The 14415-nt window shown below is 34.5% G+C and overlaps 1 protein-coding gene across 1 annotated transcript in view; it reads left to right on the top strand.

The window, feature by feature from the left end:
• The first annotated feature begins 2093 nt into the window (after window positions 1–2093).
• Window positions 2094–14415, top strand: part of mtpn (myotrophin) — a 14468-nt gene continuing 2146 nt past the window's right edge. Inside the window, exons 1-4 of the mRNA XM_059510558.1 lie at window positions 2094–2247; window positions 2403–2479; window positions 7151–7264; window positions 8616–8699. Of these exons, the coding sequence (XP_059366541.1) occupies window positions 2408–2479; window positions 7151–7264; window positions 8616–8699 (270 nt within the window). The 5' untranslated portion in view covers window positions 2094–2247; window positions 2403–2407. The remainder of the gene's footprint in view (window positions 2248–2402; window positions 2480–7150; window positions 7265–8615; window positions 8700–14415) is intronic.

Raw genomic sequence — 14415 nt, 5'->3', positions numbered from 1 at the left:
AAATTAGTGCATATTTAATTAGATGTGATTTAATTCGTATAAACAACATTTCAGAAAACTGAAAGAGGTTTTTAATGGTAATCATCTGGGGGAAGTATGATGATAACTGTTAGTTACTTTGTTACTCTATTCACATTCACATATGTTGTTTAACCAAAATGTATTCTAAGAACGATTTGCTAACGTTACCATTAAGTTATATAAACATTATTTCTGCATGTTCTCTGAATGTCTGAAGCATCATCATCATAAAACATTTTTTACAGTCATATGAATTTGTATCATTTTGCAAACATTACCGTAACGTTACATTTAAATGTTCTCTGAACATTCCAAAACAAGTAACTTTGTGAGAACCTTGCCTGAATGATCCGAGAACGTTCCCTGCATACATTTGAATGTTTTTGTGTTTGCATAACAAAAGTCGTTCTTCCTGACACTGCAGCAGGCGAAAGCACACACCTTTGATATCAATGCATGCTTGCGCTCCTGTCCCCCGTGTGTTTGCAGTAATTGCGCCGCTGCATTAGCATGAGGCCTGCAGGGCCACACGAGACCCTCATGAGCTCTAACCGCTGCATTTCATTAGAGCCGCGTGTCAGGCTGCTGTAAGGCGTCTAATGGGCGGCGAGCAGCTGCTCTCTTGGGCTTTACCTGCATTCTGAGTTTCCTTCAAGTGGCGCTTTATAACCCTCCTGACAAACACGCACTCCTTTATAGATGTTTTGTCCTCTAGCTGGATTGGATTTCTTTTGAGAGCTTATTTCATGCAATAATAATGTCATGCGGCGCTGTCATCCTCCATATATCAGCATGAGAGAGAGGCTAGGTGGGAAGGTGAAGGACTTCTGTGCTGTTTATGGAGGATGGGAGCTTTCCATTCGAAGCTGATAAACAGAGTTATCTCTTCTGATTGCTCTTTTCTGGTCTGATCCAACTCCAGCTTTCTAAAGACGTCCTTCATTATAATTGCAAGAAGGTAAAGAAACTGAACGAAGCGTGTGTTTGAAAGAGACATTATATATCATTCAGTGAAATGCCAGACTAATAAACAACAACACTTTATAATTGAGTCTCGCATGAACTAAATAGTTTAGCAGGTCAAGCTAGTTATAGTGACTAACTAAATCTGACTGCAAAAAAATAATCTAACGGGGACAATCTCAGATCTTGCAATCTTAAAGTTGTGACCACATGTTCTTCCAGTAACGTTAATAGAACGTTCATGTAACGTTGTCTGGTCGTTGTCTAAATAATGTTCTCTAAACTTTAACACACACAAAAAAACATTATTTATGGATCGTTCGTGGAACATTTTTAGTTGGACGTTAATCTACTGATTTTTAAATGTAACTAAGCATTCAGAAATAATATTTTTATAGCCAAACTTAATGACAACATTAGCAAAACGTTTGTGGAACATTTTTGTTAGCTGGAATATGCATATTCACAACTATTTTTATAATTTATTTATTATTTCATTCATGAAACACCACAGAAAAACATAAACAACTTAATTAGCATATAAGAATTAAACATTTAGATGCCAATACAGATTTGTAAAGCTGCAATAATAGCTACCACTAGACAGATGGACAGTAGTATTATTTATGAAAATTACTAGTCTATTATATTAATACTGCAGCACCTCCAATCATTATATTTGTCAGAATGACAAATCCTTTTCCTCTTCAGAACACAAACTGAGTTTGATCCATTTACTCTCTGATTTATGAAGCTCGGCACTGGCACATCTTCAAACTGACTTCCTGAAACTCAAATATTAATAACTCCAAACTGCACCATCTCTCAGGTTTTAACAGTTGGATTTCTGTCTTTTATTTGTGCGTATATTTATTAAGCGCAACATGATTTATATTACAGCAAATTTAGTGAGTGAAAAAACGAGACTCTTATTTTGAAATGGCACAGGCCAATTTTATGCCTTAGGGAATCATTCCGGTTTAATTATTTTCTATTATTATTATATTTAATATCGCCCAATTATCGTCTAAACGTGTTTTGATGCCTGTGTATTCCTTTTGTGTAGTAAATCTACCTTATATGTAATGTAGGGTTGTATCGAGCCAGAGCTGGTGGGTGTGGGATGGGGACTCTTATTCTGAAATGTATGTGGGCGCTAGAGTGATAGCGGAAGTGCGTGCCGCTAGTCGCTGCAGTTCAGGCGGATCCCGTCAGTGTCTGATCACAAACTTTCTGTCAAATCCGAAAAACACCCGAAACCCGGTGAGTTATCCGCGGAGCTGCTTCACACACCCGTTAAAAATTTGAGGGAATGAAATAATACCCGCAGCGAAGGCCTATAATAGTCTCATCATGTGTGTGTGTGTGTGTGTGTGTGTGTGTGTGTGTGTGTGTGTGTGTGTGTGTGTGTGTTTCAGGTGACATGGGGGATAAGGAGTTGATGTGGGCCCTGAAGAATGGAGATCTGGATGAAGTGAAGGCTCTGCTGGTGAAGGTGAGGCACACACACACACACACACATACACACACACACACACACACACACACACACACACACATTTCATGTCATCACATACATTCACTTAAATGTCCAAACAGGTCTGACAGCTTGTGAAGGTTTATAGACCCTTACAATACAGCACTATGTCTATCTATCTATCTATCTATCTATCTATCTATCTATCTATCTATCTATCGTTTTTCCTCCTGAAGCATTATCCAATTGGAAAAAAAGGATTGGTGATGTCAGCTGAAAAGAGAAATTGTTTATGAAATCACAAATGTGATTTGATCACAAAAATACAGAGATGAGTCATGAATTAGTTAAGAGACACAACATTGTCATGACAGTATTTTGAGAAACATATACTGTGGCACTTTTTGTTAATGGTAACAGCAACAGGTGGATGTTTTCCAGACGGTTTTCTGTTTGAAACATGTTTGATCCAGTAGCAGTAGCAAACAACAGCAGCAAGTTGTTTGTTATTAAAGTCAACATGAAACATGGTTCATAATGAATTAGATTTCAGTAACGTGACTTCAACTACTGACTAGCTGATTATTTCATCTTTTGTGTGTGTGTGCTTTTGTTTTTGTAGTTCTTCTCTTTTAAAGGCTTCTCAGGAGTCAGTTTTGCTCCTGGAGCATTATCCAATAAGAAAACAGGAACTGATGATGTCATCAGAAATAGAAAATCGTTTCATGAGGCTGAGCATGAATTTACTTTTTAATGACAGATTATGAAGACAAATCAGTCAGTTGTTCAGCGTTTGTCTGATGATATAGTAATCATGCAGGTATTATCATAACAGGTTTGTTCTGTGTATGCGGTTGTTTGTTAACGGTTTAAAGAGGTTCAGGAAATGTCACACACACACACACACACACACACTCTGGGCTGTAGGTCATCTGTTAAGTGTGTAAACTTTATACACTTCTCACTAGGGATGTAACGATTAACTGCGAGCCAGTTGAAAATCAATTAAAATATGTGATTATTCAAATTGGTTGAGATGCTAAACAAATCACGATTTATTTAGGGCTAGGAGTTTATATGAATGTATGTCTGAGGGGAAATCACTGTCTTTAGAAGAGTTTAGATGGTATTTTTTCTGTTCATCTTGCCTCTGTATAATGCATATTAAAGTTCATAAGTGCAGCGCTGCTTTGTTTACAGCGGTAACCAAGGAAACGCTCTAAGCTCCATCTGCTGCGGCGTTCGTAAGTGCTTTGTTTACAGTGGTAACCAAGGAAACGCTCTAAGCTCCACCTGCTGCGGCGTTCGTAAGTGCTTTGTTTACAGCGGTAACCAAGGAAACGCTTTAAGCAACACCTGCCGTGGTGTTCGTAAGTGCTTTGTTTACAGCGGTAACCAAGGAAACGCTTTAAGCTCCACCTGCCGTGGTGTTCGTAAGTGCTTTGTTTACAGCGGTAACCAAGGAAAAGCTTTAAGCTCCACCTGCCGTGGTGTTCGTAAGTGCTTTGTTTACAGCGGTAACCAAGGAAACGCTTTAAGCTCCACCTGCCGTGGTGTTCATAAGTGCTTTGTTTACAGCGGTAACCAAGGAAACGCTTTAAGCTCCACCTGCCGTGGTGTTCGTAAGTGCTTTGTTTACAGCGGTAACCAAGGAAACGCTTTAAGCTCCACCTGCCGTGGTGTTCGTAAGTGCTTTGTTTACAGCGGTAACCAAGGAAACGCTTTAAGCTCCACCTGCTGTCAGAGAGTGAATCTGCGTCTCATTCATATATTTTTTTAAGTATAGTTTTACAAAACTCAAGTCAAACCATTCTGTTTTTGCTTCAGATTTGGAAATGATACAGTCTCTAATTCAGATTAAAAACTGCTCATGGTGCATCTATGCTGCATCTCTGTGTGGATCATGATTAAAATGCAGTGGTTGCCTCTCATTTTAAACGGAAATGGCACACAGAGCCTCGTTTTGTTTATATGAAGAGATTTATTAGTGTTATTTATTTGATTTGGGGCTTTTTTTTAATTCAGTTTACTTTTGTTATTTAAATTATATTTAAATTTGGTTATTTAGTAGATGCTTTTATCCAAAGCGACTTACAAATGAGGACAATAGAAGCAATCAAAACCAACAAAAGAGCAATAATATTCAAGTGCTGTATTATTATAGTTTTTTTAAACAAAAAATGTGCAGCATTTTGTCCAAGTAATGATTAAAGGATACATTTATATACACACACACACACACACATACACACCAGCTCGCAGACCCCAGAAGAGTGTGTGTGTTCTGAATAATAGCTTGTGTCCTGGAGTTCCTCCTGCTCCTCTGATATAATGTGTGTGTGTGTGTGTGTGTGTGTGTGTGTGTGTGTGTATAAATGTATCCTTTATAGGCTTCTCAGGAGTCAGTTTTGCTCCTGGAGCATTATCCAATAAGAAAACAGGAACTGATGATGTCATCAGAAATAGAAAATCGTTTCATGAGGCTGAGCATGAATTTACTTTTTAATGACAGATTATGAAGACAAATCAGTCAGTTGTTCAGTGTTTGTCTGATGATATAGTAATCATGCAGGTATTATCATAACAGGTTTGTTCTGTGTATGCGGTTGTTTGTTAACGGTTTAAAGAGGTTCAGGAAATGTCACACACACACACACACACACACTCTGGGCTGTAGGTCATCTGTTAAGTGTGTAAACTTTATACACTTCTCACTAGGGATGTAACGATTAACTGCGAGCCAGTTGAAAATCAATTAAAATATGTGATTATTCAAATTGGTTGAGATGCTAAACAAATCACGATTTATTTAGGGCTAGGAGTTTATATGAATGTATGTCTGAGGGGAAATCACTGTCTTTAGAAGAGTTTAGATGGTATTTTTTCTGTTCATCTTGCCTCTTTATAATGGATATTAAAGTTCATAAGTGCAGCGCTGCTTTGTTTACAGCGGTAACCAAGGAAACGCTCTAAGCTCCATCTGCTGCGGCGTTCGTAAGTGCTTTGTTTACAGTGGTAACCAAGGAAACGCTCTAAGCTCCACCTGCTGCGGCGTTCGTAAGTGCTTTGTTTACAGCAGTAACCAAGGAAACGATTTAAGCAACACCTGCCGTGGTGTTCGTAAGTGCTTTGTTTACAGCAGTAACCAAGGAAACGCTTTAAGCTCCACCTGCCGTGGTGTTCGTAAGTGCTTTGTTTACAGCGGTAACCAAGGAAACGCTTTAAGCTCCACCTGCCGTGGTGTTCGTAAGTGCTTTGTTTACAGCGGTAACCAAGGAAACGCTTTAAGCTCCACCTGCCGTGGTGTTCGTAAGTGCTTTGTTTACAGCGGTAACCAAGGAAACACATTAAGCTCCACCTGCTGTCAGAGAGTGAATCTGCGTCTCGCACCAGCTCGCAGACCCCAGAAGAGTGTGTGTGTTCTGAATAATAGCTTGTGTCCTGGAGTTCCTCCTGCTCCTCTGATATAATGTGTGTGTGTGTGTGTGTGTGTGTCGTGTGGTTCAGCGCCTCAGAACGTCTCACCTTCATCACTTTAGCCATCAGATGAGATCAGGAGTCAGTGTTTTGTCTTCTGTCTGTGTGTGGTTGTGATATGTTTAGCTCAGTGGTCTACCTCACTTCACACTCACAGCAGGGTCACATGATGGTTTTCTGTGTGAATGTGCTGCTCATCATCATCATTCATCTTCATCATCTGCTCATCATCACAGCTAGATCCCACACATAGTGGAGTGATTATTACATAATGTTAATGGTACAAATAGTGTAGAAAAAATGTCAAAAGAGAGCAAAAGCAGTGCTTCTCTAAGAACTATATTTATTTTAAAGAAATAAACATCCTCTGAACAATTGAGGAAGGTTTGTTTTGTGATTTCTATTAAATCATCTATTTATGTCTATTTTGGCAGTGAACGAAATACTGCAAAAACAGCATCAAAAACATAAGACTACTAAATTATAATATTTAAACTCTTTAACAATTTCTGTAATAACATACATAATATTATTATTACTGTTATTATAGTTTATTATATTTACCATAAAATTATATTGCTCATATTTAATATAAATTTTATTAAAATGTATTTAATATTATTTTATTACTATTTATAGTTGATACTGATAATAAACTATTTATATAATTATATTTAAGAATATAATATTATTTAATATCCAGTTTTATTATAATGACTAAAGTATCCTTAACCATAAACTTTTTTTTTTTTTTAAGTTTATGCAATTATATTGAACATTGACGTATTCACTATTGAATATAATTATATTGAATAATAAATATTATTATTAAAAATATATGCTAAAGAAAATTTGCTACCCCACTGGGTATAGGCAATAAATCTTTTTATTTTTGTATTTTTTTTTTTAGATTTAATAATGAACCCTAACCCCATTAGATAATATAATTTAATATTATTATATTTATTATATAAAATAATAAATAATTCTAAATTCTGAAAAAATATATATTTATTGATGATGAATGCTAACTTAAGATAGCGTAATCCAAATATATTATTGTTATAAAAACAAATAAATAATTTTAAAATAATAAGTTATTTCTACAATTATATTGAATAATGTTAATGCATATTTTAGCCATTATTTCTAATGCCTACAGTTTCCTAAATGGTGTTGAACAGGAAGTGTGTGCTGTGTGTTGTTGTGCAGGCGGAGGATGTGAACAGGACTCTGGAAGGAGGACGCAAGCCGCTTCATTACGCTGCAGACTGCGGTCAGGCCGAGATGCTGGAGTTCCTGCTGTCTAAAGGAGCCGATGTGAACGTAACTGTCCTCCTACTGTTGCTCTGTGTGTGTGTGTGTGTGTGTTTACCGTGTGGAGTCAGAGCAGATATAAGTCCCGCACACCTGATAGCATCAAACCGTCAGCATGTCGACTTCGGCAGAATTCAAGTAGAAATCTGTTTTGGCTGTTTTTACTGTATGTTTGATCAAATAAATGTAGCTTTGGTGAGCAGAAGAGACTTAGTTTAGAAAATTCGACTGAACCCTAACTATTGTGGTTTTTAGAACTTGTTATTTTAGATGATTTTTTAAGTTTTACATTAAGTCATTCAGCAGACGTTTTTATCCGAAGCGACGTACAAATTAGGACAATAGAAGCAATCAAAACTAACAAAGAGTAATAATATATGTGCAAACGACAAATCTTCGTTAACTTAACACAGTACATATAGCCAGGAACTACATACATATATATATATATATACAGTACAGACCAAAAGTTTGGAAACATTACTATTTTTAATGTTTTTGAAAGAAGTTTCTTCTGCTCATCAAGCCTGCATTTATTTGATAAAAAATACAGAAAAATCAGTAATATTGTGAAATATTATTACAACTTAAAATAATAGTTTTCTATTGTATTGTATCAAAAGTATTGATTTTATTTAAAAAGAAAGAAAAAAAAATTACTGACCCCAAATTACTGATCAGTAGTGTATATTGTTATTAAAAAATATTTATATTTTAAAAACATAGCTTCTTTTTTTTTTTATTAAGCAGCAGAACTGTTTCCAACTTTGATAATGAATCATCATATTAGAATGATTTCTAAAGGATCATGTGATAATGATCCTAAAAATTCAGCTTTGCATCACAGAAATAAATGATCATTTAAAGTATAATAAATTTTGAAACAATTATTTTAAGTTGTAATAATATTTCACAATATTACTGTTTTTTCTGTATTTTACAGAAATATGTTGTGTATAAACAACAAGTTGGTTCTTTAATATTTATTTTTATTTTAAGTAGTAGATATTTCATCAAGTTAAGCTAAATTAAAATGATTTTTTTTGCTTATACACACACAGACACCTTTTTTTTTAGTTAGTTTATTTTATTTTTTATGTGTACTTATTTATTTTTAGTTAACTATAAAAACCCGGATTAGAACTAAACCACTGGCATCTCCTTCAGAAACGAGCACTCGAGCATCTATCAGCGCTCGCTATCCAGGGCTCCTGAGATAAGACACTTCTGAAGATGCCTGATATCCCAGCATGCATCTCTCTCTCCGTCTGATGCATAGATGCTGTGTGTAATGATAATTACACTGATGTGCTCGGGAGTTTGTATGTTCATCTGAATTCTGCTGTGTTCTTCTCGACAGGCTCCAGATAAACACGGCATCACTCCGCTGCTGTCTGCTACTTACGAGGGTCATGTGACCTGCGTCAAGATTCTTCTAGAAAAGGTAGCGATGCATTGTGTGTGTGTGTGTGTGTGTGTGTGTGTGAGAGAGAGAGAGAGATAGAGGTGGGCGGCTCAGCACAGTCTTATATCACAGTATGATATAATAGATGACAGTAATGCTAAATATCACAATTTTCCAGTGGAAATTCAACAAAAATGGTTTGTTGATGAATTAAAAAAAAAATACACAAACAGAATAATCCAGTGATTCACATTATGAAACACACACAAAAAAACTCTTAAATTATATAATTAAAATTATTAAAATAATTCAATAATACAATATATTTTTTTAAATATTAGATATTTATAACAAACAATAAATATATTATGCAATAATTTTAAAGATTAAATATCAATATATTTTTGTGCATTTCGGAAAAATCCAAATCCAAATGTAAATTATATAAAATTTTATTATATGAGATAAATTATGTATAATTAGGTATTTTTGCTTAATATGTAGATACATTATATTAACATTAAATATAAATAAAAAATGTTAATAAAATGTAAACAAACATAATATTATGTTTTATTTGTTTGGGAATTGTAACCTAATAAACAAAAAATAGTCAACTCTGAATTTTATATATATTTGTATAGCGCTTTTCACAATACAAATCGTTGCAAAGCAGCTTTACAGAAAATTAAGTTTCTAAAATATATTTAGTAGTAGTTTATCACTGGTGACTGTCTATATATATATATATATATATATATAATATAAAATTCTGATTAAATGAATCATATTTAAAACAATTGATTATATTTTAATTTTTATTAAATAATTGGAAATAATTTTTGCTTATTTAAATAATAATTGAATCATTGTAAATAGAAAATAGCCAGTATAAACACGCCTATCACATGCATCAGTTGAAATGTATATTAAAGTGACTTTTTTGGGTTAGTTCACCCAAAAATGAAAATCTTAGGCGTATGTGACTTTCTTCTTTCAGACAAATCCAGTCGGAGTTATATTAAAAAAATGTCTGTGATCTTTTAAGCTGTTTCATGGCACCCAGCGGGTGTAGCATGCATCAGTCTAAAAGAAGTTAAATAAAAAGCGCTTATCCAAAAAAGCCATGAAACAGCTTAAATAACTTTTTTATATATAACTCATATACAGCTAGGATGCCTCAGGGTTGAGTAAAATGCAGCCTAATTTTCATTTTTGGGTGAACTAACCCTTTAATGTTCCTCAAGATATGTGAAAAGCTTATCTGGACTTCATCTGGTGCCTCATGTTGACTTGTTTAGGAAGCGTCCTGCTCTGAAAGATCCAGGTGTAAACGCAAGCGCTCAGAATCTCTGCTGGCTGTGCGGTTCTGTGCTCGTGTTGTGTAGTGTATATTGTGTCAGCGTGCAGTGCTGCTGTGCGTTCAGAGAAAGAGCTTTTTGTTTGAGGTTTAAAAGCTGAAAGCGTCCGCAGGGTCAGACAGGGTTGTATAACGCAGTACAGCGCTGCACATTCTTCACCCAGACCCTCTCTGATGTGCTCAGGACGTCCCGCAGGAGGTGATGGAGCAGGTGTTTGTGCAGGAATATTTCAGCTTATTCTTATTAATAAGGGTTTCATCCCGTCTTTAAGAAACAGCCATTTATAGGGCCCTATGAAAAAATATATATATATATATATATAATTTATATTTTTTTTCCAGATGTTATTTTATCCGACTTTCTGGTCTTTCTGGATGTTTTAATGGTGTTCGTAATCAAAACTCAATTAATTGCAGTCATGAAACATTATTTAACAGCAATTTACTAAAAGTTCACCATAACAAAAAAATACCTTTTTTAGGGTCCTATGAAAGATTTTTTTTTTTTTTTTTAATTCTATTTAAATTTTCATGTTTTTTAATTTATATCCAAATTCTGTGTTTTCGGTTTTAATTATTTCTAGATTTAATGGTTTGGTTTATTTTTCTGGTTTTAATTGTTTAATTGAATTTTAATTAAAACTACTGTTTAAGTAACAGTGCCCTATTATTAATTAATTTAATTATCATTAATTTAATTTATCTTTCCTCTTTAAAATAGTTGTATTATTGTTAATATTATTTAGTAGTATTAATATTATTACATTTATCTAAATTTATTTCTATTCTTTTTTTCTCCATTTAATATTTCATGTGACAAAAAAACATCATAATAAAATGAGGAATAATAAAAGTATCAGTAGTGATTACGTATATTTCTTTTAATAATCAGAAAATATTCTAATGATTAAGTCTTTATTGTTAATTTCAACACTGTTTTACATTTAAGTAGGACGTTTCATATTATTGAATTTTATTAGATTTTCCTGTTTTAATTACCATTAATGTGTTTGACTGTGGACATAGAAATGCATCTTTTCTATGTTGGTGGTCTTGAATTGTTGTCTCACAGGATTGTGGGTGTTCAGTTCACACCCGAAATCAATCTGTGAATCTGAAAAACATCACACATGAACACTTTACCTCAAGAACCTCGCTCTAGTGGTTTTATTTGTACCAGAGTGTTATTAACTAAAACCATATGTTATTATAAACTAAATGCAATTTAATTTAAATTTAATTCATATAAATAAATAAAAAAATTGAATAAAACTAATTTAGTTTCAGCTCATTGCAGAGGCATTGTAATCAAATAAGTCAAATCAAATGAACTGAAACCAATCAATAAAATGAATAAAAAAAAATATTTTAAATGTAGTGTATATTTTACATTTTAACAACGATTTTCAGCGTGAAAGTAGCCACTGAAGCAGGAATGGCATTAGATGGATTGAATCCGATGATCAGTGTTTATTTCCTCGCCATCTGTTGATGTGTGATTGTTTTCACCTTCTTCACTTTCTCACTCTGATGTTCAGAAAAATGGCAGATGCAAGAAAGAGTCACATAACTGACATCGAAAAAAAAGTGATAGAAAAGCACTTCCTCTTTTTTTTTTTTAGTTGTCAGATGCTGTGAACAGGAAGTAAAACTTCCATAACTACCACCAGCTGAATCATGTCATTCATTCTTATTCTTTAAGAGCTTATATTCAACACATTTCTAGCATTTTATTTCCCCACTGAAGTACATTTAAAACATTAGCCATATCATCATTTAATAGTTAATTTAGTTTGCTATGAAGATTGTTAAAATGAAACAGTCTTTTTTTTACTGCTGTACCTTTAAGATCTCTGTGATGTGATTGGCTGACCTCTTCGCATACGAAATGAGCAGCAACCAACCCAGCCCCAGAGATGTTGATATGCAAATTAAAGTACTTCAATATGTCAAATGAAAATAAACTAAAACTTAGAAATAAAAGTAATAATAAAAAAAAAACAATGTAGACATCTTTTTAAAAAATGTTTTATTCGTTTAATAGCCTGTTAATAATTACATTTTGGAATTTTTGGGGTGCAATCAGTCATAAATATATTTTCAATTTCTAGTTTAAAAAATAACTATAACAATAATAAACTGAAAAAAATAAGAAATACACATTGTTTTAAACTATTGCTTATCAGTTATATATATGTGTGTATGTAAGTTAATGTTTTATTCTGTTGATACCCTTGAAAATTTAGGTTTTAGATAAAATTAGCTTTACATATCTCATTCGCTATTTTAAATATTATTTTAATCAACTCAATTTAATAGATAATTTAGTTTTTCATGATCATCCCTAAAATAAAGCCACTGTATCTTTAAGATCTCGACCTGTTAAAGAGCTTTGTGATTGGCTCGTTAAACGCTCCACAGCTGCTGAATGCCCAATAGTTGCTGATATGCAAATGATATGCTAATGAAGTCATGGTTGTGTAGTCAGCTATTTTAAAATGTGTGCTGAGTGGATGATTTGTAAGGAGGATTAATGATCTTCACAGTCTACATTCGACAGACTTTTATTAATGCTGATATGGTTTTGTGTTTGGTTTTGTGTCGTGAGTTTCTACCCAGCATGCATCAGCATTTAGCGAGCTAAACAGATGTTTATTATGCAGCGAGAGATGTGAAACTAGAAGAGGTGTGCGTTCGGCGGCCGCTGGCGTTTTCACAGAGATCCACGGCTCTTCAGATGTTTGATGGCCTTGGGTTTGAGCTCTGAATCCTCCAGCTCTGACCGGTGTGTGCGTGTGTGTGTGTGTGTGTGTGTGTGTGTGTGTGTGTGAAGAGGAATAATTCAGTGAGGGTCAATACACCGCATCGATCCGCTCGGAGGATAATATTTCTGTAAAGGCCAGCGAGACGCTCGATTAGACTCATGCTTGGCTCCTGTAGATTATGCATGAGATTGGCTGTAATCAGCTCTTATTGGTCAGGTGGAAGGCTAATCTGCTGTAAATTGTTCTTTATTTCTTGAATGATGTCTTGTGAAATCCAGCAGAACTTTGGCTCACGTGAAGTCTGGTTATTTTGGATAAAAGTGCAGAATTAGGGGCCGTTCACACAGAAACAGGTTTCACTGAGCTGCATGTTTGTGGAAGAGAGCAGAAGCACAAGAATGTCAATATTTTAGCTCTCGCTTGACTGAAAAATGTATATTTTTGGTCTACCAAATTGTTTTTGTTATTCGATTATTGTCAGGAGAAACTCCTTGAAAAATGGACATAGAGAACTTTTACAGTTTATCACAAGCAATGCAAAGAAATGCAGCTTTTCTTGCTAATCATGCCATCAAAATGCTAGTCACTTTGCTAATCATGCTAAAACATGCTAGAAACATGCTACGGACATGCTAATCATGCTAACAACATGCTAGTCTCTTGTTAATCATGCTAACAACATGCTAGTAACTTTGCTAAACATGCTAAAAAAATAACATGCTAGTCACTTGCTAATCATGCTAATGACATGCTAGTCACTTGCTAGTCATGCTAGCAACATGCTAGAGACATGCTGTTCATGCTAGAAACATGCTTACAACATGCTAGAAACATGGTAATCATGCTAGAAACATGCTAGTCACATGATAATCATGCTAGAAACATGGTAGTGACATACTAGCACCATGCTAATCATGCTAGAAAAATGTTAAGAAAATGCTAATCATGCTAGCGACATGCTAGCAACATGATAATCATGCTAGGAACATGCTAGTGACATTCTAGTCACTTGCTAATCATGCTACAAACATGCTAGAAACATGCCTGCGCAACATGCTAATCATGCTAGAGACATGCTAGCCGCATGCTAATCGTGCTTTTTGTTATTAGATTATTGTCAGGAGAAACTCCTTGAAAAATGGACACAGAGAACTTTTACAGTTTATCACAAGCAATGCAAAGAAATGCAGCTTTTCTTGCTAATCATGCCATCAAAATGCTAGTCACTTTGCTAATCATGCTAAAAACATGCTAGAAACATGCTACGGACATGCTAATCATGCTAGTCTCTTGTTAATCATGCTAACAAAATGCTAGTAACTTTGCTAAACATGCTAAAAAAAATAACATGCTAGTCACTTGCTAATCATGCTAATGACATGCTAGTCACTTGCTAGTCATGCTAGCAACATGCTAGAGACATGCTATTCATGCTAGAAACATGCTTACAACATGCTAGAAACATGGTAATCATGCTAGAAACATGCTAGTCACATGATAATCATGCTAGAAACATGGTAGTGACATACTAGCACCATGCTAATCATGCTAGAAAAATGCTAACAACATGCTAATCATGCTAGCGACATGCTAGCAACATGATAATCATGCTAGGAACATGCTAGTGACA

This window comes from Carassius carassius, chromosome 26 (genome assembly GCF_963082965.1).
Source record: "Carassius carassius chromosome 26, fCarCar2.1, whole genome shotgun sequence".
NCBI lineage: Eukaryota > Metazoa > Chordata > Actinopteri > Cypriniformes > Cyprinidae > Carassius > Carassius carassius.
This window is presented reverse-complemented; position numbering and strand designations above follow the sequence as displayed.